Source organism: Phodopus roborovskii, unplaced genomic scaffold, assembly GCF_943737965.1.
Source record: "Phodopus roborovskii unplaced genomic scaffold, PHOROB, whole genome shotgun sequence".
Taxonomy (NCBI): Eukaryota; Metazoa; Chordata; class Mammalia; order Rodentia; family Cricetidae; genus Phodopus; species Phodopus roborovskii.
The window spans coordinates 1,739,316-1,765,217 of record NW_026126516.1 but is presented as its reverse complement, the minus strand read 5'-3'; the positions used below and the strand labels follow the sequence as shown (position 1 = coordinate 1,765,217).

The window sequence follows — 25,902 nt, the reverse complement described above, 5'->3', positions numbered from 1 at the left end:
GAAAATGTGATAAGTACACACACTGGAGTTATAGTCAGCTGTGAAGAATAGTGAGGTGACATTTAAGGAAAATGGATGGAACTAGAGATCATTATGTAAAGTAAAAAAGCTGTACTTAGATAAGCACTAAATTATCTGTCATGTTTAAGTGTATGTTAATGCATGAGTGTGTGTGTGCGTGTGCGCCCGCACTTGTGCATGTGTGCATGTCCATGTGTGTGTGTTGAAAGTAGAAAGTGAGTCACGAAAGGGGAAAAGAAGGGGGGGCACTATTGGAGAGGGGAAGGGATCCAGCCAGAGGAAGACGGAGAGAATTGGAGGATTGAAGATGAGTAAGAACAAGATACAATTATGAAAATGCCATAAAGCAGCCCATTACTTATATGTTCACTTAAATTTTTAATTTAAAAAATAGAAGGAGGACCATCTCCTGGATGGAGATGGTACCTTTCCAGTTGTGTTGACAACCTGCAGGGCCGACGTCGACTCTTAGGAAGTAGAGAGGCCTGGAGGGTGAGACTCTAGAGAATGAAGATAAAAGCAGGCCGAAACGGGAGGAGAGAAGCGGGAGTCAGTGAAGGGCAGAGGAGACTGTTGCCACTGTGAAAAGTGGTGAGCTTGACCAAGCGTAGGCGCGGGGACACTGGCCAGCTCTGCCTACTGGGCTGGGCACAGCACTGGTACCAGGAGCGGAAGTCGTATGGCCTGCCAGTTGACTGAACTCACAGCTGGCCCTGGTGGCTGTAGGCCCTTTCCACCCGGTCTTAGCTGAGTTGTTGGAGCTGCTCCAACCTGAGGGAAACACACCCGGTGCAGAAAGCTTGAGGAAGCAGCATGGAGGAGGCGACCCAAGTTCGGACAGCTTGCCAGAGTGTATGCTACTTGGTACTGGCACAAACATTACCATAATGAATTCTGACATCATTGCATGTCTCAGTCAAGGGTGTTGAAATGGAGCAAATGACCTCATGTCAGGGGTCTGTGGAAACTCTCAAAACCAGGGAAATTCCTTGGTGCTCAGGGTTTCAGCTTAGAGTGGAAACTTTAAGCAACAGTTTGTTCCAGATGTTTAATGTTTGTCCAGCATTTTAGGGACAAACTAATAGTCTAGAGATATGAAAGCCATCGTGTGGATTTTTTTCATTTCCCTCATACTGGGTGATTTTATGACATTTAGGATATAATTCTTGCGGGCTGATTTCCTTTTACTATCATGCTACCATGATTAAACATTTAGCTTTGTTCTGTTCAGTGGCAATTTGGAAGTGACTGGGGAAGTACTATGTGGCTTTAAAATGTTTGTCACTGACTATTCACTGAGAACTGTAGAACTTGGTATCTGGGGTGCTGGGACCTTCCCTGATAGGTAAAACATGCTAGCCATTACTCTGCTGCCCATCCACACTGCCACCTTCATTCCAACAGGCTCAGCCCCACACCTGCTCCATTCTGCAACTGCTCTGGATTCTTTGTTTGTGAACAGAATCCTTCTGAGCTGGGGAGAGCTTGATTCTAAATCCTGAACACGATCCAGAAGCAAGCTGGGAAGAGGGGCAGGCGGCTTGCCCTCACTCCAAAGGCTTCTTGGGGAGTCAGTATCTCTAGCTGGTTTCCCTTCATCAGGCTCAACCTCCTTCCGTCCTGGAGATTTTTGCATCCCTCCAGCAGAGGGCCTCCGTCCTGCATGAGAGAAACCACAGCCAGCCAGAAAAGGGAGTCGGATTTCTCTAGCCATCTTGTATCAGGTAGCCGAGGGCATAACCGTTGGGCATAGGGCTTCTTTACCTGGCCTAGTGGATTTGCTTTCCAGTTTGAACCAGTGTCTGAGGAGCATCTCATTAGCTATCATCACCAGAACACAGAATTTATGCAATTTGTGTATGTGAAGTAATTTGCCTATCAGCAGCATAAAATACAAATCTGAGCTCTTGGGTCCATGTTTGTTCTTTCCTCTCGAGTCATTTCTGCTTTAGAGCTTATATTTCTTCTGCCCGTGATGGAAAGTTCCCAGCTTGCTCTCTTGCCAGGCTTTGAACTTGAGCAAGCCCTTTCACTCCTATGTAAGCTAGATTGTGCTGGATCATTTCTGGCTAGAAAATTCCATGCTTTTATAACTCTATAAATAGTTCATTCTGTAAAGAGGACATGGGAGACGCCCCCAAACGACCAGGTTCTATTTGTAGCCTCCCCACAGTTATAATGTTTTGCTTTTATGTGCTTGTTCAAGGTCTAACTTCCCCAATGGCAAAGCAGTTCTTTATGAGGGTCTATCAGGGTCTCTCCGGTGACATTGCCTCAGGCAGGCCCTTACTTCATCAGTCCAGAGTGCCACCCTTGATGTACACAATGGGCATTTAATCGGTGATCTGGAAATAAAATTAGCTACCGTAGCCATCCCCATCCCTTTTAGCTATAGCTGTTCCCTCCCTCCCACATTACTCTGAAGCACTGAGCCTCAGCCCAGAGCACTGTGCGTTGTTGCCCATGAACACGAATCCCATAAAAATAAGTGAAGGGATGGGCAGAGTAGATTGCATGTCCCAGGGCCGATTCCCCAATTCTTGTTCATGCCTCGGAACATAGGTTTCTCTTTTTATGCCACCACAAAGTGTCTGGCCTGTCATCTCATCTGTGTAGGCGAGGGGGCTGGGGAGTATTTACATACTGGGCCAATCAGCCATCGTCTTAAGTTCTGGGCTGTTCTCGTGAATGAGCACCCTGGGAAGTCACGTGGGCATGAGGTCTGAATCAGCCACCCTCGTGGTGCTTGCATCTTACAGAAGTTGCATGGTTTAAAATGGCACCCGAACAAGAGTTGTCTGTCACAGCCTGCAGAGACTGGCCGCCAGTGTTGCACCTGCTGACCGGTTCTGTGACTCTCTGGGAAGAGGAGACGGGTTCTAATGAGCATGTTATAAATATCACCAGGTTATGTTGTAGATGGTGGCAATGCTCAATGTAAAGGAAATGGCTAAACACCAAAGAGACCAGACCCAGCACTCCGAGAAGAAGATGGGGCCTGGATGTGTTAGCCAGCATGTTCTAAAAACTTATTTGTCCTCAGCGAAAGTGTTGCTAGACATGTCTTGTGGGGCATGTAGGATGATGAATGGAACGCGCTCTGATCTCAACACAGGAAGCCCAGGCACCAGTCAGTACACACTGGCCCTCAGAGAGGTCTTTGGCCCTTTGCTTCTTTTTGACAGTTCAAGGTTGGAGGTTCACATAGTAGACATACTAGGCAGTGATTTTCTGTTCTAAAAGATTTGGAGAGATTAAGTGAGGCCATTCCTCCTTTTTCATGCCCTTTCTTTTTAGCATGAATTTTCAGCAAGAAGCCTTACCCACATTGCATGCAGTGCCTTGCTGATGTCCTCAACTGCCCAGTGTCACCACCCTCCTTTTAGGTGAAAAAACAGACTCCAGGACCCACTCTAGCGGGGGCCACCGTGAGTTTGAAAATAGACTCTTGGGAGACATAGGTTACTCTTTTTCTTTGCTTCAGAACTGATTTTCACGTTTTGTCTATTTGAGGAAATTTGATTTAGTATAAAAGGCACATACACAAAAATCATTAGTGTTATGTCAGTTTCTCAAAGACAGTTATGTGTAGACTAATCATTTGCTTGAATTCTCGCTGCCAGCTTTTACATAGACGAAAATGCATTGGAATGTGTGCATAAAATGCTTGACATTAGTACGTGCCCCATGGAAACCTTGTCAAATTCTGTGTGCACACAGGAACTTGACGAGAGGAGTCGGGAGATTTAGGGAGCTTCTCAGAGCAGTGGAAACGAGAACGACGCAGAACCTGCGAATGGTAAGTGGGACTGACATTGGTCGCATGGGCATCGACATTACACACATCCACTTAAGACTGTGTGTGAGCAGTGATTCACCCACTCTAAGAGGACAGTTTAGTGTTCCAGCATGTCTGATACTCAGTTCTAGAACACTGCAATCACTCAATGAAACCCCAGTCTCACTAGGAATCGGTCCCCATTCTTTCATCCCCCTCATTCTTGACAGCCGCTAATTACATTTCCCTTTCTGTAATTTGCCTATTTTGAACATTTCACATAGTCGTACAGTATAGCCTTGTATGACTGCCCTCCTTCATTTAGCATACGACTCTTTCATAGTGCCTCAGTGTTTTCTTCTCCTTGCCGAATACCATTCTGTGTTCCGAGCCCACGCATTTTATCTCCCCAGTCTCTTCATTGGGTTGTTTGTTAGCACCAGTGTCTCTGTGAGAACACCGTGGACAGGTTTTGAGTGGACGTGTGTCTTCTTTCTTACTCTGCACTATGGAGTAGAACTACTGGGTCATATGAAAACTCTGCATTGAACAGTTTAAGGAGATTCTGTTTCCCAAAATAGCTACCCCATTTTTCATTCCCACCAGCATCTTTCTCCAGAGCCTCGCAGCTAGCCCTTGTTACCTTCTGTGTGTAGCCATCCTAGCAAGTGTGTGATGCCGCCATGGTTTTCACCTGTATTTCCCTGATGGCCTCCTGTTCTCTGTGTTCTCTCTTGAAGTGTATACTTTGCATCCTAAAAAAGGTGGGATGAGGGATGAGGGATGAGGCCCTCCTGGATGCCCATGTGTGGAAGGGGTCAGATGTGTGCTTTTAATTCATATTAACCATTGTAGGACATGCAGATGAGATCCTCAAGTACTAATTGTTCGGATAATGATATGACCATAAAACTTATAAGAGAAGTACAAAAGATAGTCTATCTCATATAAACTCTGTATAGTTTAATCATCAAGTGAAGCCTATTGCTCACTGTACTAATAAATGTCCTGTGTCACAATTACTATAACAACCCTATATAAATCTGCAGTCTGTCTATTATTATCCATGTTTGTCCTTAATTGGACAAGGCTAAGATATTTATATCATGGGAAATACAGAGAGAGCTTCACTTGGGTGTCTCTAAAGTTTTAGGATGTAGAAATATGATTTATGGGACTAGGCAGCTATATAGAAGGCTTTTCTAGAATATGTGGTTGAACTACATAAGTAACTTTATACACACACACACCATCAAGATCTTATCAGGTCTTTAGTATTATATATTGGTTTACTTATATTCAGGCAAAGCATTTTGAATTTTTAGGGTTCTTTAAGGCATAAGAGCATGCACTTATATACATGAAAATTGTTGCCAGATATATTTTCCTGCTATTTTTTTTTATTCTCAGAATTTTATGGGACTTTTCAGTTGATCAATTTGAATTGCCTTAAAAACATACTGAGGAAGGTTAGTGTTTCAAAATGGAGCATTTGTGTTGAGCCTCAAAGATGATAGATAGACTCTTCCATTGTTTTCTTGAGGTGAGCAGGAAGGGGCCTCCTCGAGTCTATGTGGTAGCTGGAACTGCCCTTGGACACTCAGCCATCATCTGGTTGTTCCATGAGGGGAGACATTTCCCACTGTGTCACTCTGAATCAAGGCGTGCCTGTGCTCACAGCTGTTGGGCCTGTCAAGTGCTGCTGACCATTTCTGGTCCATCGAGTGCTGCTGAAGGAGCACATTAGGCTTATCTGAGAAACTGCAGAGTCTTAATTAGGGTATCTATTCCTGTGCAGAGATAGCATGACCATAGCACATCTCATTGTGGTGGCAGCTTACATTTTTAGAGTTTTAGTCCATTATCGTCATGCCAGGGAGCATGGTGGCTGGGAGTATGGGGTTATTCAGGAAGACATGGCGCTGAAGAATTCTACATCTTTATCTAAAGGAAACAGGAAGTCAACTCAGACACTTGGCATATCTTGAACATAGGAGATCTCAAAGCTCGCTCAGACAGTGACGCCCTTCCTCCAACAAAGCCACATCTCCCAATAATGCCATTCCCTATGAGCTTAAGGGGCTGATTACATTAAAACTACCACAGGTGGCTTTGGTTTTAGTCAAGTGCTCTGCCAATGATCTACATCCTGAACTATACTGAGGAATATCAAACAAATACATGTCCTCATCTACAGCTCTGTAATTCCAATGGAGCCAATCTGCAGCAGAGCCTAGGAATCTACTTTATAACTGTATGATTCTTTTTACTTTAGGTAATAATTGCAAATGTATGATGTGTTTATGAGATAGTAAAGTTGTTTTGTGAACTTTATTTGATATGAAAGCATAGCAGAAAAGGGATTTAAAAGTATATTCATATCATTTCACTCCTAGGTACTTTTGCCAAAGAGTTTAAACAAGTTTTCAAATACAAACTTGAACATAAATGTAGCATCATTTCTAACAGCCAAAAACTGGAAACAAGCTGAATGTGTGGACAGAATGGGGTGTGTCTGACTTGTTAGACAATAAAAGGTGTGGATACTATTAAACGAAAACATGGATGCATCTTGAAAATGCTGCACTACATAAAGAAAACCGATCACAGAAGGCCCATATTATATCCAATTTTATGAGAGCTCCTAAATGGGCAAATCCATAAAGACAGACAACACGTTAGTTGTCCTGAGGGTTTGAGACAGGGGAAATGAGAAGCCACAGCTTAAAGGGTATAGGGTTTCATTTTGGGGTGACGAAAATGTCTTGGAACTAGATAGCAGTAAGAATTGCACAACCTTGTGAATGTACTAAGTGCTGTTGGATTGTACCCTTTAAAACAGTTTCATAGTGGATGGGGGGGTTGGGGAAGGTGAGGGAGAGAGGGGGAAGAGAGGAGATGAGAGGAGAGGAGAGGAGAGGAGAGAGAGGTTCTTTATTCATTTATCTCACGGCCATAGCGAGTAGAGGGTGATTCTGACGGCCGACACTTTCAGCAGAAGCCATTAGCTTGTATGACTGCAGTGAGATCAAAGCAAAGCAGTAGTTGAAGGCCCAGGGAAACAGCTCAGGTACTGTGTGGGTCCTGGAAATTGGGTTCTTATGAGATCTTTACAGATGGCTCAGTTGGGGGTGATCTGGGTTCGTTATTTTCAAATTTTTATAGACATTTAAAGGCAGTAGGTTCTACACAGTGATAATCAAGAAAATTTGCCTTTACCCAGTGGTTCTCAGAAGCCACCAAGCTAATGATTTTGTTACATTTAAGTTTCCTTGGAGAGTTTTACGGAGTTTCATATGGATGAAGCCTAGCGAAGCTCTCTTCTGGAACACATTTATTTTAAAGCTCATTCTCCCAGAGCGTCAGCACTCTTTGTATCTTCCCAAGAACACAAAACCCAATGGAAAACCCATTTCCTGAAGTTTTCTTTTGCAGCTCTGGGTGATTATGGATTGAATATCCTGGGGTGCAGGGATTCTGTTTGAAAATGTGTGTGGAGGAGACATATGCACATGTATGCACACACAGAGAGTGGGGAGGGAGGGAGGGAACAGATGTCAATATGCCTTTACCAACAAGACCCTTCTTAGTCTATGCATACCCTGCGTATTACTTGGGGTAATGTTCTAGGCAGTGTAGAGGATGCAGGAAAGCATCTGCACTAGCTAGAAACACTGGGTGTCCCTGGGTTCCCATGGGGAGGTAAGAAATACCCACCAGCTTTGTAGAAGGCTCCTTCTCACTAGAAGCCAGGAGGTCCCAAATGGACTGAAAGCTGGGCTCCCCACTACCTAAGTGCTGCATCCTGTGGTGGGACAGTTTGAGTATTCACAGTGTATATCTGGCCATGCTGAGATCCACCCCGCCATCCCCCACCTCTGCCCCTCAGAGGTAACCTCTTGATATCGAGTCCTGGCTTTTCTCTGGGTTTGAGCTGTAGCAAGCAGCTGCTGCAGGGTGATTCTGTAAACATCTGCAGTTTCATGTGCATTTCACCCCAGAGCTCGTTGAAAAGGCTTAGCAGTGTGTTTAGTTATTCCGGGTCTAAAGCCTGTTTAATGCGTAATGTAGACAAGGCCACATTGGAAGTGCATGAACTTTCTTAAGCGGCTCTTCATGGCTCAGTGGTTAAGTGTAGGCACCGCTCTTGCAGAGGACTGGGATTCGGTTCCCAGCACCCACACATGCCAGGTTGGTTACAACCTCGGCAATTCCAGCCCCATGGGGATACAAAGCTTCTGACTTCACCTGCAAGTGTGTGTCCATACCCCCCAAAGCACTTACTCGTAATTAAAAATAAAATAAATCTTTTTACAAAGTGTTCAAACATCTTAGCATATTATATTTGCTTTTGCCATAAATGGGTGTGGTTTTCATATAGAAGTAAACATTTAATTCTGACCTTTTAAACTCTGAGTCTTGCAGTAGTGTCTCACACATAATGACAGCTGATAGATGATAATGATGGAGTGGATGATAGAAAACATTAATAATCATGTTGTTCTTCTTTGTGTTCCCAGACAATAGCCAGGCAGTTGGCAGAAATCTTGTTACGGGGCATGTGTGAGCAGAGTTACTGGAACCCCCTGGAGGATCCTCCCTGCCAGTCACCTCTAGATGACCCTCTCCGGAAAGGAGCGAACACCAAAACCTACACACTCCCTCGCAGAGCCCGTGTCTACTCAGGAGAGAAGTATGGGACCCCATGTCCTCAGCTGGGGACTCTGGGATGGGAAGGGGGTGTGGCAATGTTGAAGGGCAAGGAGGAGAGCACAGGCCAGGTTTTGCTCATGTGGAATCAGATAAGAATATGAATTGACCAATTCAGCAGAGCTACCACACCACTGTCCACAACTCCAGCAGATGTCCACGTGAGTGGGTCACAAGTCTCCTCTCAGTGCCGGGCCACCTTCCCCAGCTACCTGCTGTCTGTGCCAGTCTGTGGGATTCTCACTCCCAGTTATCACAAGATGCCCAGCATCACACAGCAGCAGCAGCCACTGCTTATAGCCAGAGATAAGAGGCATTTATGTCTTCAGCAATTCCCCCCTCTTTTACAAATCTTGTCCTTAGCCATACCCTGTATAAGACAGCAGACAATTTACCAGCAGTGAAGAGGAGATGTCTCTTTAGAACGTTTTTACTTTTTCAAGATTCTAATTTGGGACTTGGTTTCATTAGAGGAAAATGGGCCAGAGGGCCACTGCCTCCTCAGGCCTGAGTCTTCTCTGGTCAGGAGGATGGAGGATGGAGAGACGGGCTGGGAGAAGTTCTCGTATTTCCACACTGCCCCTCAGAGTCGTTAGGGTTCCTCTCTGCGTGTTGCTAAAGGACAAGGCCTGGTGGTGTTTCTTCTCTCTACAGAGAGAAAACAGACACTAGTTAGTGACTGATGTGGGGACCTCTCCAGTGCTGCCACACTGACAAGGTGCTGAGGGACCACAGGCAGCGCTTTGGAAACCCTGGAGAGCACGCTGTGGGACAGGCCACCTGGCGTCTGGCCTTCCTGTGACACCCGTGGGTTTTCTTTCCCTCATGGTCATCTTACTCAGTTTGCATCTAATGTGCATTTGGACAAGGGGACACGTTCCTGGCTTTTCCCTGGGACTTACTCTACTTTAGTTTTGATCTTCATTTTTCCAGCCTTGCTAAACCAGTTTGCCTGACTTAGAGGCTGTGCTTCCTCTTCAGGCCTTGTCTGCACTCATGAGACACCTGCTCTGGCCCCTTCCTACTCACTGTGAAGTGCCGACTCCCAGGAGGGTCATCCAGAAGCAGATTTGAGATCCAAATTTTAAATGACTTTTATGTCTTCAAAGCAGTCTGGGTTTGTTTCCCACTTTAGACACTTCTGAGTAGCCTAGGTGTCAGGTACACAACATTCTTGGTTCCTAGCCTTCTCCTCCAGTGACACCCGGGTGGAGCTCTGTCCCAGGGCAGCCTTACCTCAGAGACAGAAACTCTCCTATTTCGTTGGCTACTCAGTGCTTCCTAAACAGCTGGCCTTGTCACTCTTCTGACACCACTCAGAATCCAGGTCCTACCTTCGTAAGGAGGGTTCCGGGGTTGTTCCTGTTTTACTGTCCTTAACTCACTTAATGTGGCTCACCGACTCAGAGCGTACATGCACTAGCTTCCAGTACACACACGCTTATGAATGCGTCCCCCACGGTGAGTTGAGACTTCCTACTTGTCCAGAAGTAATGCCCACTTCTTTTTGGTGTCACCCTTTCTCCCAGCCCCTTAAAGTCATGTTCTTCCTTTGGATCCCTTTGCTCATTCCTTTTATAAATAAATTTTAACAGCATTGGGATTTTGATTGGAATTGCCTTAAACTAGTAACTTGTGAAACAATGCAGGTAATACTGGTATCTAAATAGTATTGCGTCTTCTGGTCTGTGAGCACAAGGTGGTTTTTATTTATTTATACGTTTAAAACTACTTCAGCAATGATCCATAGTTTCCAGGGTGTAAGGTTTATGTTTCTTTTGTTAAACATATTCCTAATTGTTTGGTTATGCACATGCACAATTCTTTTTTCCTTTACTTTGGGAGAGGATGTGTGCTGTCCAGTTTTTATTGTAAAGGACACAATCTACAGTCATTTGGGAAGAGGGAGCCTTAATTGAGGAATTGCCTAGATCAGACTGTCTATGGGACATTGTACCATCCCTATGCAAGTGGGCATGGGCTGTGTAGGGCACTTAGCTAAACATGAGCCTGTGAGACAGTAAGCTAGACAACAAGCCAGCAAGCAGCATCCCTCCATGGTTCCTGTCCCCAGGTTCCTGCCTTGTCTTCCGTTAGTGTTGGAATATGACCTAGGAATTCTAAGATGAAATAGATCCTTTTCTCCTTAAGTTGCTTTTGATCATGGTTTTTATCACAGAGAAGCAAACTAGAGCTGGGTGCCCTGCACAGAGCACTAGACAGAGCTGTTCTACTGAGCCATATCCCAAGCCCCAGAACTGTTTCAGTTTTCACAAATTTCAACCCACTTTTAACTTTATTATAGATTTTAATATTATTCTTTTTTCAATTTAAAAAGTTGGCTGTTTTATAATTTCTTACAATGTGTCTTGATAATATTCACACATACCCCAATACTCCCAGATACACCTCTCCCCTCCCCACCCAACTTTGTGTCCCCGTCCCCCCCTCCCACGCCCCTAAACTTGACTGGTTTGTGCTGCCCTTTTGCTCTTGGATGTGTGGCCCTCCACCAGAGTCTGCTCATCATATCAGGGCCCACAGCTGACTAGCCTTTTCCCAGCAGCTGTCAATCACCAGTAGCTCCTTGGGCACGAAGTCCGTGCCCACCTCAGTAATTACTCATTACTCTTAACATAAAGGTGATGAAACAGACGTAGACTTCTTTCATTCATTAGTCATCAACATGGCCTCTTCTCTTTCATTTTATAACTATTCACTGTAAGTGTATGGAAGAGGCATTGATTTTGTGTATTGATACTGCTTATTACAAACATGCAGAGTTTATTAGTCCTCAGTTTTTTAGATTCCTTAGGCTATTCTATAAATGTAGTTTTACCTTTGAAAGCTGGGTACTTTTGCTTTCAGTTTCTTCCTTAGATGTAGGGTTAGACCCTCCGTTACTGCGTGGATGGAAGTGATAAAAACACCCTAGCCCTGATTCTTAAGGCGGAAAAGGCCTTTTGGATTAATTAGTGTTTGTTGGAGGCTTCTGAGATGCGCAATATCAGATTGAAAACAGTTCTCACAACTCCTGCTTGCTGTCTTTATCATGGTGTATTGAATCTGTCACACACCTTTTTTGCATTTGTTTAACTAATTGTGGGAATCTGTCTTTTATTGTAGTGCACTTCATTGACAGATTTTTCAGATGTCACACCAGTGTTGCTGAAACTTCTCTGCCCCACCCTTCTCAACCCCAAATAAACACACTGAAGCTATTATTATTAGTTATAAAACTGTTGGCCGATGGCTAGGGCTTTTTATTGGCTAGCTCTGTCTTATTAACCCATTTCTATAAATCTGTGTATTTGTCCATGGCCTTATCTTACCAGAGAACACCTGGCTCTTCCTATCCTCCTGGTCCCTCCATGGTAGGCTCCCTCTGCCTACCTTTTACAGAATTCTCCTCCTCTCCTAGTCCCACCTTTCTTATTGGCCAAACGGTGTTTTATTCTTCAACCAATAAGAGAAACATATATACAGAAGGACATCCCCCATCAAACCAACCTTGCATTCCTGGGATAAATTCTGTTAGGTCTTAGTGTATAATCTTTTAAAATTTGTTTTGGGTTTCTGTGTGTTTAGAGATTTTTGTTAGGAGCACTTTCCCACCAGCCTGGTCCCAGAGCTGCGTCAGTCCCAAATAACACACAAAGACTCTGTATTAATTTTGAAACTGTTGGCAAGTTATTAGTGTTTCTTACTGGCTAGCTCTGTCTTAAATATTAACCCATTTCTATCAATGTAAGTGTTTCCATATGGTTTTGGCTTACCAGGAATGCTGGCCCTGCATCTCCTTTGCCTGCTACATCTCCACAGAGAAGAGAGCAATTTCCTGTTTGTCCCTGCTTATATTCTGATTCTGCACAGCTACATCACTTCCTGCCTGTCTGTACAGACCTCCAGACCTCTATGGTTAGCTAGTGGCTGTATCTGCTATGCTACATCATTTCCTGCCTGGCCAATCAATGTTTTTTTAGTCATCAACCAGTAAGACAGACATATACAGAAGAGCATTCCCCATCAGATTTTTACATCTGCACTTCTAAAAAGATACTGTTCTAGAGTTTTCTTTAGAGTTTAGAGTTTGGGGCCATGTGAACACTTCTAGTCTCATAAAAAAAAGGGGGGGGGGTTGGGGGTTACTTCTTTCCCTTCTATTTTAAAAAAAGAACTTGGAGGCTTGGTATTAATTGTCTTGAAATATCAGGTAGGACTTGCCACAGAGCATCTGTTCTTAGCTTTTCTTGGGGAAATCCACCTTAAGCTCTTGGTTGTTTCCTCATGAATCTGTCTGCCTTAGTGGTTTGTATCCTTCTGTATGTTTGGCCATCTCATCAGAGTCGTTGAATTTTTCACCGTATACCTTCTTAGTCAGCCATGTTTCCTTTCTCTGCAGAATTTGTTAGAGCCCATCTTTTCTCTTTTTTGGGGGGTGGGTGGGTGATGGGGACAGGCTACCTAAAGCTTATCTCTGTTTATCCTAAAACCAACTTTGTTTTATTTATTTAATCTGTTGTCAATCTGTTCTGTGTTTCGTTAATGTCCACACTAATTGGTTTTAGTGTTCTGAATTTGTATGTGCACACCCCCCTTCTTAGTTGGTATTTTCTTAGAGAGAAAAAATCCACTGGGTTTCTGCTTATAGGTGCTCCCTTGCTACCAAGGTGGGGCTGGTCCAACACAGCAGCAGTGAGGTGGGCCACTACCCTCTCAGCTGCCTCATTGGGGTAAAAAGGGGGGCCCACACAGGACCCTCAAACTTCCTTATGATCAATGACTCTACACTCCCCTTCTGTGTTTAGACTTATAGTTGAGGTTAGAACTTCTTAAACTTTTTCCTTTGTAACCCTTCTCACCCAAGAAATTTTTATGCAACTTTGGGGACGTAAATAGGTAAAATGGTGTGCAAATCATTTACTGACAACAAATCAAGGAATTTATTTTAAAATAGCTGTTTGGGGTACATGTAGTTTTACCTTTCATCACAGGTGAAAGCAAATTTGTGTCCTAATGAGATAGATGCACCTTTTTTTTTTACATAAAGAATGAAATTTTAGTTGAATGTTTGATTCTGTGGGACAAAGAGCTGCTTCTGCAGTTTTCAGAGTTGATCAGTATTTTGATTTTGTAATTGTCAATTCTGAAAATGCCACTTTATATAAATACATAATATAAAATGGTAGAAATGTGTCTGGAGTCCTTTTAGAAGCTATTGGAAACTCTGTCCTAATCCCAAGCCAAAATTCATTGGACAGGTTTTTTTATTGCTGAAGTTGGCAACTCAAACAGTAATTTTAGAAACCAAGTCTTCTAAACATAACATATACTAATTTTGATACTAACATGCTAAGGAATGACAGTAGAGAGATATGAAAAGTCTTTATTCCTAGAATTAAACAATTATGTTTCTATAAGTGCACAGAACTTTGTATGTGTGGGAGAAACACTGCACTTCATAACATATGTTAACATGTTAACAGTGTGCATGTCAAGTGTTCAAAGCAAAGGCTGCAGTCCTGTGTGCCTGAAACTGTCAGTTTGCCTGAGCTTGCTTTTGAATTAACTTTGGTCATTGCATTCAGATACCTTTTACTGTTAACCAGATTTTTCATGACGCCATGAGGTTGCAAACCACAGCTTAAGAAGCTGTCATTTAGTGTCTCAGATCCTTCTAGCTCTAGCAAACCACAACGACAATTCAGACTGTTGGCCAAGATGGGCTGCCCTAAAAGCAGCTTTCAAAAGTTCTCCCTTCCACTATGCCCCAGTGTGAGAAGGAGGCCATGTGCCTTCTCTCCCTGATCATGTGAAGTTTGAAAGGAGAGAAAATGTAGAAAATCCTAGCTAGAGATGGGAAGGGTGGTCTGTTCTGGGTCTTTCTGTGAGGGCGCCTGCTTTGGCTTACTCATTTTTAAAGTAAGCACGTATCCTACATAACTGATGGGATATGAGTGGATGGGAAATGAGCAGTGACTTTTGGCTAGGTGAACACACGTGTAATAGCATCCTGCTCAAGAAGCAGATGTTACCAGAGCCCAGAAGCTATCTTTGTACTTCTCCCAGGGATTGGCCCTGTTCAGAGAAACCCTGTCCTGATGACTAGTTGTTTGTTTGCTTTCTTTTGCACTTCTCTCCTCTCTCTCTCTCTCTCTCTCTCTCTCTCTCTCTCTCTCTCTCTCTCTCTCTCTCTCTCTCACACACACACACACACACACACACACACACACACACGTGCTTGCAAGTGTGTGGGCACCTACAGAGATCAGAGCATGCCTTGGAGGAGGGAAGGGGTCATTCTTTCCTTCCAGCATATGAATTCCAGGGATCAAACTCAAGTCTTCTGATGTGGTGGCAAATGTTTTTACCAACTGAGTCATTTTCCCAGCCCTCTGTCTGTTTTTTGAAGCTGAATTCATCATTCAGGAGACCGAGGTGGGACAATTACTTGAGCCCAAGAGTTAGGGACCAGCCAGCCTGGGCAACAACATGTTAAGACTCCATTTCAAAATAAATAAGTTGTTTCATTATCTTCAACAATAATAAATTGTATATTCATTTATGTCTAAGTTTTGTCTAATGTTGTATTTGAACAATTCACATGCATTTTTACATGTAGCAGTAGTTTATTTTCAGTGCTGTTTTATTCTGTTTTATAAATACCAGTATGCTGGTCTGTTCCCTTACAATTTGAGTTATTTCTCTATTCTCTTTGGGGCTAATAGAAGCTGTGGTGCTCTGAAGGTTCTTGTGCATGTCTCTCAGTATATGTTCATGCTTCAGCTAGGTATATTTTTCCTTTCATCCTTGTGAAAATATGTTTGGTAGCTTGGATAATTACATACATAATAGATAGAAAATTAGCACAAACAAAGCAGGGGATTAAAGGCCACCACTGTGTCTGCAAGGGGCTAGTGAGAAGGGGGTGGATGAGCACCTGTGGATGCAAACTTTGGGTGGCCTCCCTAGTGAACAGAGGAGGAGGAGGCAATCTCTGTTGAGTGTTCTTTGGGTGCGAGCTTCTGATTGGGCCATGGAGAGGCAAGGGACATCACAGGATCATCGTGACTTTTGCTGGCAGAACTCTTTGGTCTCCTCACATTCCCTTTTTGAGTCACTGTGCAGAGGGGCCTGTGCCCTCCCCAGAGATGCAGGAACCCCGTCCCCTCCCAGGGGGTGTAAGATGACAGGCCACATGGGACTTGCCTGATGGCTGCATGGAGGTCTCAGCAGACCTGTGCTGACCTGATGAAGCCTCCTTCCTTTGTCATAAGGGGTTTGCTGAGCCATGTGACTTGACGAAGAGGAGCTGTGGGGAGGTTCAGGTAACCCTCCAGCTGGAGCAGCTGACCCCTGAGCTGGCTGCTCTCGGTTCCTGTCGAAACCCCCTTACTTCTCTAGGGCCTTCAGCTAGATCTTGGAATTGAGTCATCCTCTGGGTAGAGAGCTCAGTGACACTCATGCAGCCTCATAGAGAGGCACAGGTACGCCTCGGGGGCCACTTCCTTTCTGCAGAAACCCCAGGTGACAAGAAAACCAACAGCAGTTGGACATGGCAGATTTGATGTCTTTTTTACTTGTTCCAATGTGTAAATGGCAGAGGAACTAGTTTTTCTAAAAACTTACCTGGAAGCCCTAGAAAACGCATGGTCACCGTCAGTGTCTTCAGGACACTCCTCCCCTGTGTCCTACAAAACTGTAAGATGATCCAAACTAAACACACGGGCAGTTTGCCTAAAGGCCATCTCTGGTGTTGGTGACATGGCTAAGCTGAGCCTACAAACCTCCACCCTCAGCCTCTCCCTGCTGGGTCTTGGGAGCTGGCCTCATGGTCTGATGATGCCCATTACCCAGCCCTTTGTGCAACTCCCTGTGGAGTTGCCCTCCATCTTCTGATTCCCCAGAACTGAGGCCAGGGCACTCCAGGGTCCCCTCCTGATGCACTTGGGCCTCAGAGAAGAAAATATCACAACAGGAAGGCCGACCACACTGGGCTCTATCTTGTGTGAACAAGAAGAGAAGCGGTATTCAGAACTGGGTCTCAGGAAGGCTTTACTGTCCTGAGGAAACATTCCAGTATCGTTTCCAGGCCTGTATCTTGCAGTTTTTCTGCTTCTTCTATCTTTTGCCCCAGCCCTGGAGCTTCTCAATGCCCATCCATCTGCCATACAGGGAGGGCCCAGGAAGTGGAATTAGAAGCAGTTAATTCTCTGCTTGTTAGCAACTCTGGTAAAAATAACTCAACCTAGCATTTAAGCAGACTGGATGGCTCAAATGGAATTTGGAGATTATCCATGGACTGAATTGGCCTGTGTTAAGTCATAATTAGCATGGCTTGGGCTCTCTCTTTTCAATTAGTCTGAACAATGCAGGACTAGCTAGCCATTAGCAAAATGGTTCCGGCTATCGCTTTATTTACTCGGACCCAATTGCATGTAAGCAAGGCCAGGATATCAGGGACTAATCAAAAGTGTTCTGTGTTCTGAAAAACCCACTTTACCACAAGCTGACTCCCACAGAGGTTTCATCTCTGGGCCCATCCCACTGGCCATTCCCAGGCTAGCTTCCCTGGAGCCCTGCATGGTCCTGCACAGGAGTTCGAGATCCCCGCAGGTAGAGTTCTTCAGGGGGATCAGGCTCTGTACTTCCCAAGTCACTCCCAGGGTTCTCTGGTGCAGTAAAACCGATAGCGATGCTTCAGAGGGAACAGGGTTTATAATTATCTGGAAAATGTGGAATTTTGCCTTTTTTTTTTTTTTTTTTTTTTTTTTTTTTTTTTTACTTTTGGAGAGGAAATCTCAATTAAATGATTGTTATGTTGTTCCTAGGAAGGTATAAATTTAGTCCTTATTTAGTCAAGGCAGTGTTCAGTTTTATTTTATTTTTTTTAAAACCAAGTTTATTTTTATTTATTACAAACTCCTTTCCAATTCTCAGGGAAAAGTTGAGTTTGGCCCAGTTGGTGATAACATGCAGAATTCTACTCCAGAGGAAGGGTGTGGGACAGCAGGGAGGATGGCTACACGTCCCTAAAAGTGCTCACAGAACCAAGGAAGAGGATATACAGGGTGAAGACTGGGGTGTGTTTGGGTTTTTATTGTTTCCTAATCCTCAGCAACACTGAGTTTAAAAGCCAGATTTTCTTTTAATCCAAGATTTTAGAGTTCAGCCAACCACCAAGAGATAAATTAGCAAGACTGTTTGTTCTTGCATGCTGCCCCAGAATGAAACATGTGTCCAAGTTAAGCTAGCTCCCTAAATTCTTTCTGTTCTAGAAATGTTGTGCAGTCCCTGGAGCTGCTGTTAGTGTCATCAGAGTGACAAAATGAGATGGGTAGTTGGCAGGGGGCCGGTGACAGGGGCCCTGTCTACTGGGAAATGTGCCCTGCCCTTCGTGTGATGACATGCTAAGCAAACACCTTGTTATTTACACTGCTTTCTGGGCTGATTTTACTCTCTGCCTCTGCAATGGGTACATCTGTTATTTGGGCTTTTAACTAAGGCTTTGACCATTTCCTCTCGCCCGTCTGCTTGCCACTAGAATGTATAGCAGAAATGTATTAATTAATTCCACAGATTGCCATAGAAATAAGCAAGCTAGCTAATGCAAGTGTCCAAATTATCCAGTGTTTTTCATGGATTCTGTATAAAAATGCTTTTAGCATTCTCTGCTTGTAGTAGTGTATCTCTTGTTATTTCGAAACTGCCATATACCAAAGCTGCTTTTCTCTACGCAGCATTTTTTGTCCTCAAGAAAACACTGAGGAGGCGTTGCTGTTACTGCTCATTAGTGAATCTATGGTAAGTAGAATGTGGTTTCCATTGTTCTTTCCCCAGCCCTGAGAATCCCCTCTTGTTGTGGCCATTCTCTCATTAGGACGACTTTTGATCTAGAGAGCAAATTTCCTAGAAGGAATGCCTAAGAGGAAGGAAAAGCAAGTGTTTTGAAAAGAAGGGCCACCTCTGAGTCCCTGGTCAGCTCAACTGAGCTCTCCTGCAACGATAGAGAGGCCTCTTGGCTTATCATCCCTCTGTCAAATCTGATTGGCTATCAGCACATTCATCTATAAGGTAACTGGTGAAGATGGTCCCCACAGGGAAGTATGTCAGGGAGAGCAGCCCCAGCCTGTGCATCTCCTCGGTGTGTTTGGTGTGCCGATGGTGCCATACGGAGATGGATCACTTTTGGGTACAGACCCCCCCCCCCCCCCCCGCTTTCCTGATGGGAGCTGGATGCTCTCTCTCTGCCCTCTGCTCCTGCCGCTGACCCTGCTGAATCTCAGGCTGGGGGAGGGGTGTCCTCCCCACCTAGATCTGCTTTTATCAGGGCTGCCCTGGTCAGGCCACCACATTCCTTTGAAGTTCACTCTTAGTGTTTGGCCAGGATATTGGCTTTCAGTGTGAACTGCATGCTTCTTGTCTGTTGGGCTTCGGCTCTTTATCACACTAGGGATGCCAGCCCTGGCGTCAAGCCTTGGGGATGCCACACTGAACTTGGTAGAGCTACCACAGGCCCGTGGTTTGTGCCTAGCACTTGAGCAGAAACACAGGTTCCTGGAGGCCAGCAGAGCCTCCTGTCTGCTTTTCTATTTTTACAGATAAGGTCTTAAGGCCAGAGGAACCGAAGGGCATGCCCTGGTGTGCTGGTTTGCTGCACCTGTCTGTAAAATGTATGGCTCCCTCTTCAGCACTTTTAGCCCACCAGACAGACCATAGAGGGAAAAGAATCGTAAGGAAAGTAAGAAACATCCCCACCCTCCTCATGGTGGTTAACTGGAGGCAAGAGATATGCTGAGGTCAACTGTGGACAGAGGGCCAGGAGACAGGTGCTGTGTTCTGGGAAAAGGTGGCCAGCAGAGGCTAAGGCTTCAGCGAGCAGGGTAAAACTTGGGGTTCTCTTGTTCTGCAAACTGGCCCATAAGTGTTCACAAGAGCAGACTGCTTGAGTTACCATTGCTTTCTACTGGGCTGCTGTTGACGTCTTTGGGCTTACTTGCTCTCTGGGAAGCAAGTTGCCCCCCGGTTCATCTTTCCTTGACCATCAGCTTGTAACTCAGGACGGTGTCATTTATATTCTCTGCTGTGCCTTGGCAGTGTCGGGGAGGCGCATAGGTGACAATGCTGGCCGTGGGTCAGTGACATGTTTTCAAGTGAACAGGACTCACCCGATTTGTTACTGGGGTATGAAGGCAGCTCGAGTTGGCCTCCCAGCTGGGCTCTTTACAACTTGGCAGTTGGTTTCTTTAGTGCAGACTGGATTGTTTGTGGTTGTCCAAGCTTCTTGGTGGGTTACTCATGAGAGTTGTGAGGTCAGGTGCTTCAGTTTGGGATTTGGAAAACGTGCCACCTGTCTAAGGCAATTGTCCTAGCATGGTATGGACCCTTTGGAGTAGTGTCTTCAGCTCACCTACTCCTTCACGAAAGTGATAGGTACACAGATAGTTGGTGTTGAGACCCTTTGAGGCAGTCAGGTTTGCCTTGATGGTATTCAGTTTCTAAAATCATCTCTTCAGGGGACAATGAAATCCAGTGATGTCATAGCTTCCCAACCAAAACACATGACTCCCCATAAACCACTTCTGCATGAAGTTTCCCTTAAGGAGCTCCTTGTGCCCCCAACCCAATGTCCTTTGGCACTTTGAGTTTTCATTTTTAGGACATAAAATTGTGTGCTCAATTTCAGAACAAAGTAGGAACTGCCATGTTCTTTGGATGTCTGGGAAAATGATATTCTTTATAATTCTGACTTTGACTTAGTAGCATAAGTTTCTTCACCGACTCTCCACCTACAAGAAGTCATTTGAAGGTGTACTGCTTTCCCTGCATAGCAGATACCTTTCCTTCTGGAGGAAGAGATTGTCAGATTGTCAGAAGTGTGTCTGCATAACTTCAGACAAGTCAGAATTCTGGGGACTTGCTGGTAGATCTGCTGAAGGTTCTGGGCTACAGCTCTCAAAAGATAGCAGTGCTTCTAAAAAAAGAGGATTATTAGGATTAACTTGAAAACCTCTCCCACATAGTGTCTGTAGATCTCATTTTGTTTTCTTCCAGGCATTGGTCTCTGTACGGAACATGTATAGCGAATAAATACAGCGGGCCCTCCTTCCGTCAGAATGTCTTTTGTTGGGCTCAAAAGGAGCTGCGTAAAGAAAACTTAGAATGAAATCTTCAAACGCAGGCTTGTTTTCATAAGAGATGACTCACTTGGTAGGAAGCGGCCTGTTTTATATAGTCTCATTTGGCTTTGACATTTAAAAGCCAGGAGTTTTCAAGTGAGTAAGTTCTGATGGGTGGCTGAAACTAAATGCCTTGGACACACACAGAAAGAAGGCATTTTGCCTCATTAGCAAGAGGAAGGTGTGTGCATGACCTTTCCGAGTGTCAGGCAGGAAGATTAAGCATCAGCCTAGGGGACAAGTGACCCTAGCACCTCATGCATGGCTCTTACAGGGAATACGGTACAGGCCTTTCACTGTCCCTCAGACAGATGGAGCAGAGACCTATGTTCATTAGCAGGGCTGGGAGAGGGAGAAGCAAGCAGAAATCCGATGTGAGTGATTTAGAACTCCCTATTAGGGGAAAGAAAATGAGGTAGCTATCAAGAATCTAGTCTGTGTGGTGTTTCTGGAGGAATCTGTGGAGAAATTAAATTTTAGAGGCAGTGAAAATGTGTTGGTGTAGGAGCATTCGCTTCTTGATAGATGGCCTGGGGAAGCTTGGCTGTTCTAGTGGATTTCTGCACTCAGCAGTGGAGATGTGAAATTGGCCAATGTTCTCTTGAGTCCTCTGTGGCAAAGTGAAAATTGCTCGCTTCTTGTCTTGTACATCTGTCGTGTGCTTCCCTTTAGAAGACTAAATTAAATTAGTCTTGGGGGTCTGTTCCCATGGAGGTGTCATCTAGGGATCTGAGTGTCACTCAGTGACCGACCAAGGGGAAGGTTTGATCACCTCCATGGGACCATGGAACTTGATGACACCATTTAGTGTCATGGAACTTGATGACACCATTTAGCTCAGAGCCAGGAATCCTCTCCTGGTCTTCAGCATAGACTAGAAGGCAGATCACAGGAAGACACAGCAGGGGCCTCACTTGAAGGATGCTGTGGCTGTGCAATCCTGCTGTGCGCTGAGGCCAGGCAAGCCCTATGCTTTGCCAGCCTCCTGGGACTTCCTCCAAACACCTGCTGACAGGCTCACATCTGGCCTCCAGTGTTGAGTCAAACCACAGCCCTTGTCTGTGGTGCTCTGGGGATTTTGGATATATGACTTGAGGTGACAGGTCTGTTGCTCACGCCTGCCCTGTGCAGCAGGAGAGCCTAGGTGGCCTCCATGCCGCATGGCAATAGTGGTGTGTAGGCTGGCTCACCATCTCCTTCTCTCTTCTGTGTCATCTTCAGGCCAACCGAGATGCTGTGCTAAGTAGGATTCCTGAGCACAAGAGCGACCGCCTCATCAGCCTGCAAAGCGCGTCTGTGGTCTATGATTTACTGACCATTGCTCTCGGAAGAAGAGGCCAGTATGAGATGCTGTCAGAGGTACAGCTGCCAAGTCTGGCTGCTTTCCAGGTTGGGGTGGGGTAGGGGCACATTTTTCCAGTCAAGATGACTTGGGGAAGGGCCATAAAACCCGGTCCTTTGTCCCCTTCTGCCAGTGGCATATGTCACTGGATCAGTTATTGAACTTTGCTCTCCCAGTTCAATGATGGGAATGCTGACGAGCTTCTTCCTGTTAGAGGCCTGGACGCTGCAGGCTGCCAGTGGAAGGTGGACAGCACTTCCCAGAGTGATGTCTTTGCCCACGTCACTTCTATCATAACCAGAGCCTCTTGCCTCTGACACTGATTTCCTTAGAAAACAGTTTCGTTTAAACGATGGCCTGAGTGACATCTGATGACGTGCAATTCAGAGTACTTACCACGAGGTTGGCTGGTAGAAATCCTTCCATGCCAGAAAGGCACTGTCTTTGTTTAGAGGGTTATGCTTGCTCAGAAGCGGACTGGTAGATTCCAGGTCTTGGGTGAGGGGCCGTGATATTCTCCCCTCTACTAGGAAACACTTAGGACAGGCATGTGATGGAATTAGTTCATCTGAGCAGGGGTTCGGCATTATTAGGCTCCTGCCCAGAATACAAAATTTCATGTTGAGGCTAAAGTCAGGAAACCAACCTATCTTTCTTTCAACAAAACAGAGAAAGAGGGACAGAAACAACCTATTTTGTTAAAATAAACGTGTCTGTGTTATTTATCTTTCTCTTTCTAAATTTATACCCATTGCAACAGCCTCTGGGCATGAGGACAGGGAATGAAACACAGTAACAGACTGGCTGAACTCAGACCAGAGCTCCACTAAGCCTCCAGCCTGTACTCTTCACCACATTAGGCAGGAGCCCGGGGACACATGAGCTTGTGCGGCTTAATCCTGCTTTCATCTTTGGGTTGGTGACTGTACAGGCAGGGGTTATCCGGCCTTCCGAAAGGCCAAATCCCCCACAATGCAGTGAGACAATGAAGTGTGTCCAGGTACCCACACACACATAGCCCTGCTGCGACCCAGTCCAGGCCTAGGCTTGGGCTGGAATATTCTCACAGCCCTCTAGTCCCCTGGGACCCTCAGTTCCCTGGGCCTGGATGTCCCTCTGATACTTTTGGATTTGATTCCATCTCCATGCTTTGCCTGTTCTAGATGTGAATCAATTGATAGAATTACAAAATTTATTTATTTATTTATTTATTTTGGCATATATGTGTTTTATCGCCTCGTCAGTACCAAGGACTGTAAAGGGTTGGGACTGCAGCTTGGAATGAGATCTGCCCCCTATGCACACTAGCAGCGACCAGTCTAGAGGTAAAGGGTGAGCAATAAGAACTTACTGCACATATGGTTGAACAGAAAGACACACATCCTGTGATGAAGGCCTTGGACACATGGCCTCGGCCTTTCCTACCTTTTACAGCTAGTTGGGGCTTTTCCCACAATTGTGGTAATTGCACTGATTCAGATCTTCTAATGAACAGTTTGATGCCATACCAGAAAGATGAAGGCTCCCTGGTACCTCAGGGGGGCGCAGTGCACCCTCTGTCAGCAGCGCCCACCCTCCATTTCATAGTATCAGAGCATGGCCTGCTTGCCCGTTTCCTCGTTTACTGGGGTTTTCTTGAATCTCTTTGGCGTGTTTTTGCTGTTCTCACTAACTCTTCTACTTTTCCAAGATTTTTAGTTAAAACAGGGACAGAACATTTTTTTTGAGGTCCCATATCAAACTTAGTGGTACGAAGTATACAACCCAGTGTTGTTTGGTGCGTCCCTACCACGGTGTGGCTGTGTTAGTCAGCTCTGCGGCACCGGAATAAGATTCCTGCCACAGGCTCCTCCTGCCACAGGATTGCCGCTCGATCCCACAGCCTTGACAGTTCAGAGCCTATGACATGGCCTCTGTGGAGAGCCACTGCTTGGCTTTGTCACCCCACAGCAGCTGGCAATGGCGAGAGAGCCTTCCAGAACAAGCACGATCAGGAGCAGAAAGAAAGGAAGGGGCCAGGATTGCTTCTTTTATTGCATGCCTCCCCATTTGAGAACTCACAGGGTTCATGAGAACTGCATCCTGGCCCGGTCCCTGGAGCCCACACCATGGCTTTCATACGACACCTTCCCAAAGTGCCATCCTGGACACTAAGACTGTCACTGCAATACACCCTTATGATAGCAGCAGCTATCACCTTTAATTCCCAAACATTTTGCCATCCTAAACGGTAGGTCAGGCCTGCAGAAATGGTTAAACATGCTTGCTGTTCTTGCAAAGGACCAGAGTTCAGTTCCCAGGATCTACATCTGGTGGCTCATAGCTGTTTACAGGTTGCATCGTAACTTGTTTCAACATTTCGCTCTGTTTTATGGATGAATAATAACTCATTGCTTTGGAGCTCCGTGCTTGGGGTGGCCTTGCCTTCAGCTGATTGGAACAGTGTTATGAGGGCAGCTGGACTGGCTCTAATGCTCATGAATGGATTTCCACTCTTCTCTCTAGAAAGCCTCAAAGCTCTCCTTCTCCTTTCTCCTTTTCCTTTCCTCCTACATCAAACTTTAGCCTGCTGTTTCTTTCTGTCATAAGCAACAGCTCTGCATGTTCCTTGAAGAATCAAGCAATACATATAAATCAAGAAAATAACCCAGCCATCCTGAGCTAGCTGCCTGACCACCGCATCTTAGAGACCATCTTTAACCCATTTGTATGAAGAACAGCCTGTGACAATGAAGGGTGTTTGAGTGTGTGCACATGGGATAGTGACATTTGTGTTTTATGGCAGATGAGTTCCCAGCTTCTTCTCACACCCGTATGCCGCCCATCCTGTGTCCTTCACCCTGAAACCCAGGCTGCCTCTCAGTAGTCAGAGGATTTGGTTTGAGTTCTGGGCCTGCCACTTCACAGTTGTGTCATCTTAAACAATCATTAACCATGTCTCCATTTCTTTTCGGTAAAATGGGGATAATGCTTATGTATGTCTCAGACAGGTGTAGGGGAGCGTGTGCGTGTGCGTGTGATACATGCACATGAGTATGCCGATGTGCCCTCATGCAGACACCAAAACGAGACATCAGGTATCTTCCTCTATTGCTGTCCGTGCTGTCGCCCTGAGATAGGGTCTTAATGAACGAGAAACCACTCTTTCAGCTACACTGACTGGACATTAAGATCTCAGGGTTCTCCTTTCTCCATTGCACAATGTGGTTACTGGCACACACAGCCATGCCTGGCTTTTTTTACCTGGGTTCTAGGCATCAAAGCAAGTGCTCCTGCCATGGAGCTGTCTGCTCAGATAGTGGCTAATTCATAAAAGCTCATGAATGGACCCCAGCACCCAGAGCTCCTTAAATGGCAGCCGAATGCTTAGATGTGGCTGATTCTTCCAGTGTGCCCGTAGGAGCTGCCAGGCACACGGCAGTGACGGAGTCTACAGGGTACAAGAGAAACTCCTCGCCTGGCTGTAAAGCTCCGGTAGAAACATGGAAGATGGTGTAACCAGAGAGGATAGCAGAGCAAAGCTGTGGATCCTTAGCTGGGAGTGGGCCAGGTCTAGGCGAGGGGCTTGAGTGTGCTGGTTAGGTCCTGAGCCACCCCATCTGAATGGGATCATCAAGGCCCGTGGGAAGTAAAAGCAGTAGCCCTCCTAATGTACATTCTGTCCTGTGGTTTCAGTTTTCTGTGGTCAACCTTGGTCTAAAAATATTAAATAGAAAAGTTTCTAAATTAACATTTCAGAGGCTCGACTGCTTGCCACTTTGAGCAGCACGATGAACTCTTGCCCCATCCTGCTCTGAAAAGAGGAAACAAGTAAGGTCTGCCTGCTTTGGGTTATTTAGTGGCCATCTCATGTATCAGACCGACTGTCGGGC

General features: G+C 45.3%; 1 protein-coding gene across 7 annotated transcripts in view; it reads left to right on the top strand.

The window, feature by feature from the left end:
- Ttc7b (tetratricopeptide repeat domain 7B) overlaps nucleotides 1-25,902 on the top strand; it is a 204,206-nt gene that overhangs the window by 83,240 nt on the left and 95,064 nt on the right. For all 7 annotated transcript variants that reach the window (XM_051196459.1, XM_051196460.1, XM_051196464.1 and 4 more), the window contains 4 exons: nucleotides 3,742-3,820; nucleotides 8,320-8,492; nucleotides 18,250-18,313; nucleotides 21,910-22,047. In XM_051196459.1, the coding sequence (XP_051052416.1) occupies nucleotides 3,742-3,820; nucleotides 8,320-8,492; nucleotides 18,250-18,313; nucleotides 21,910-22,047 (454 nt within the window). The remainder of the gene's footprint in view (nucleotides 1-3,741; nucleotides 3,821-8,319; nucleotides 8,493-18,249; nucleotides 18,314-21,909; nucleotides 22,048-25,902) is intronic.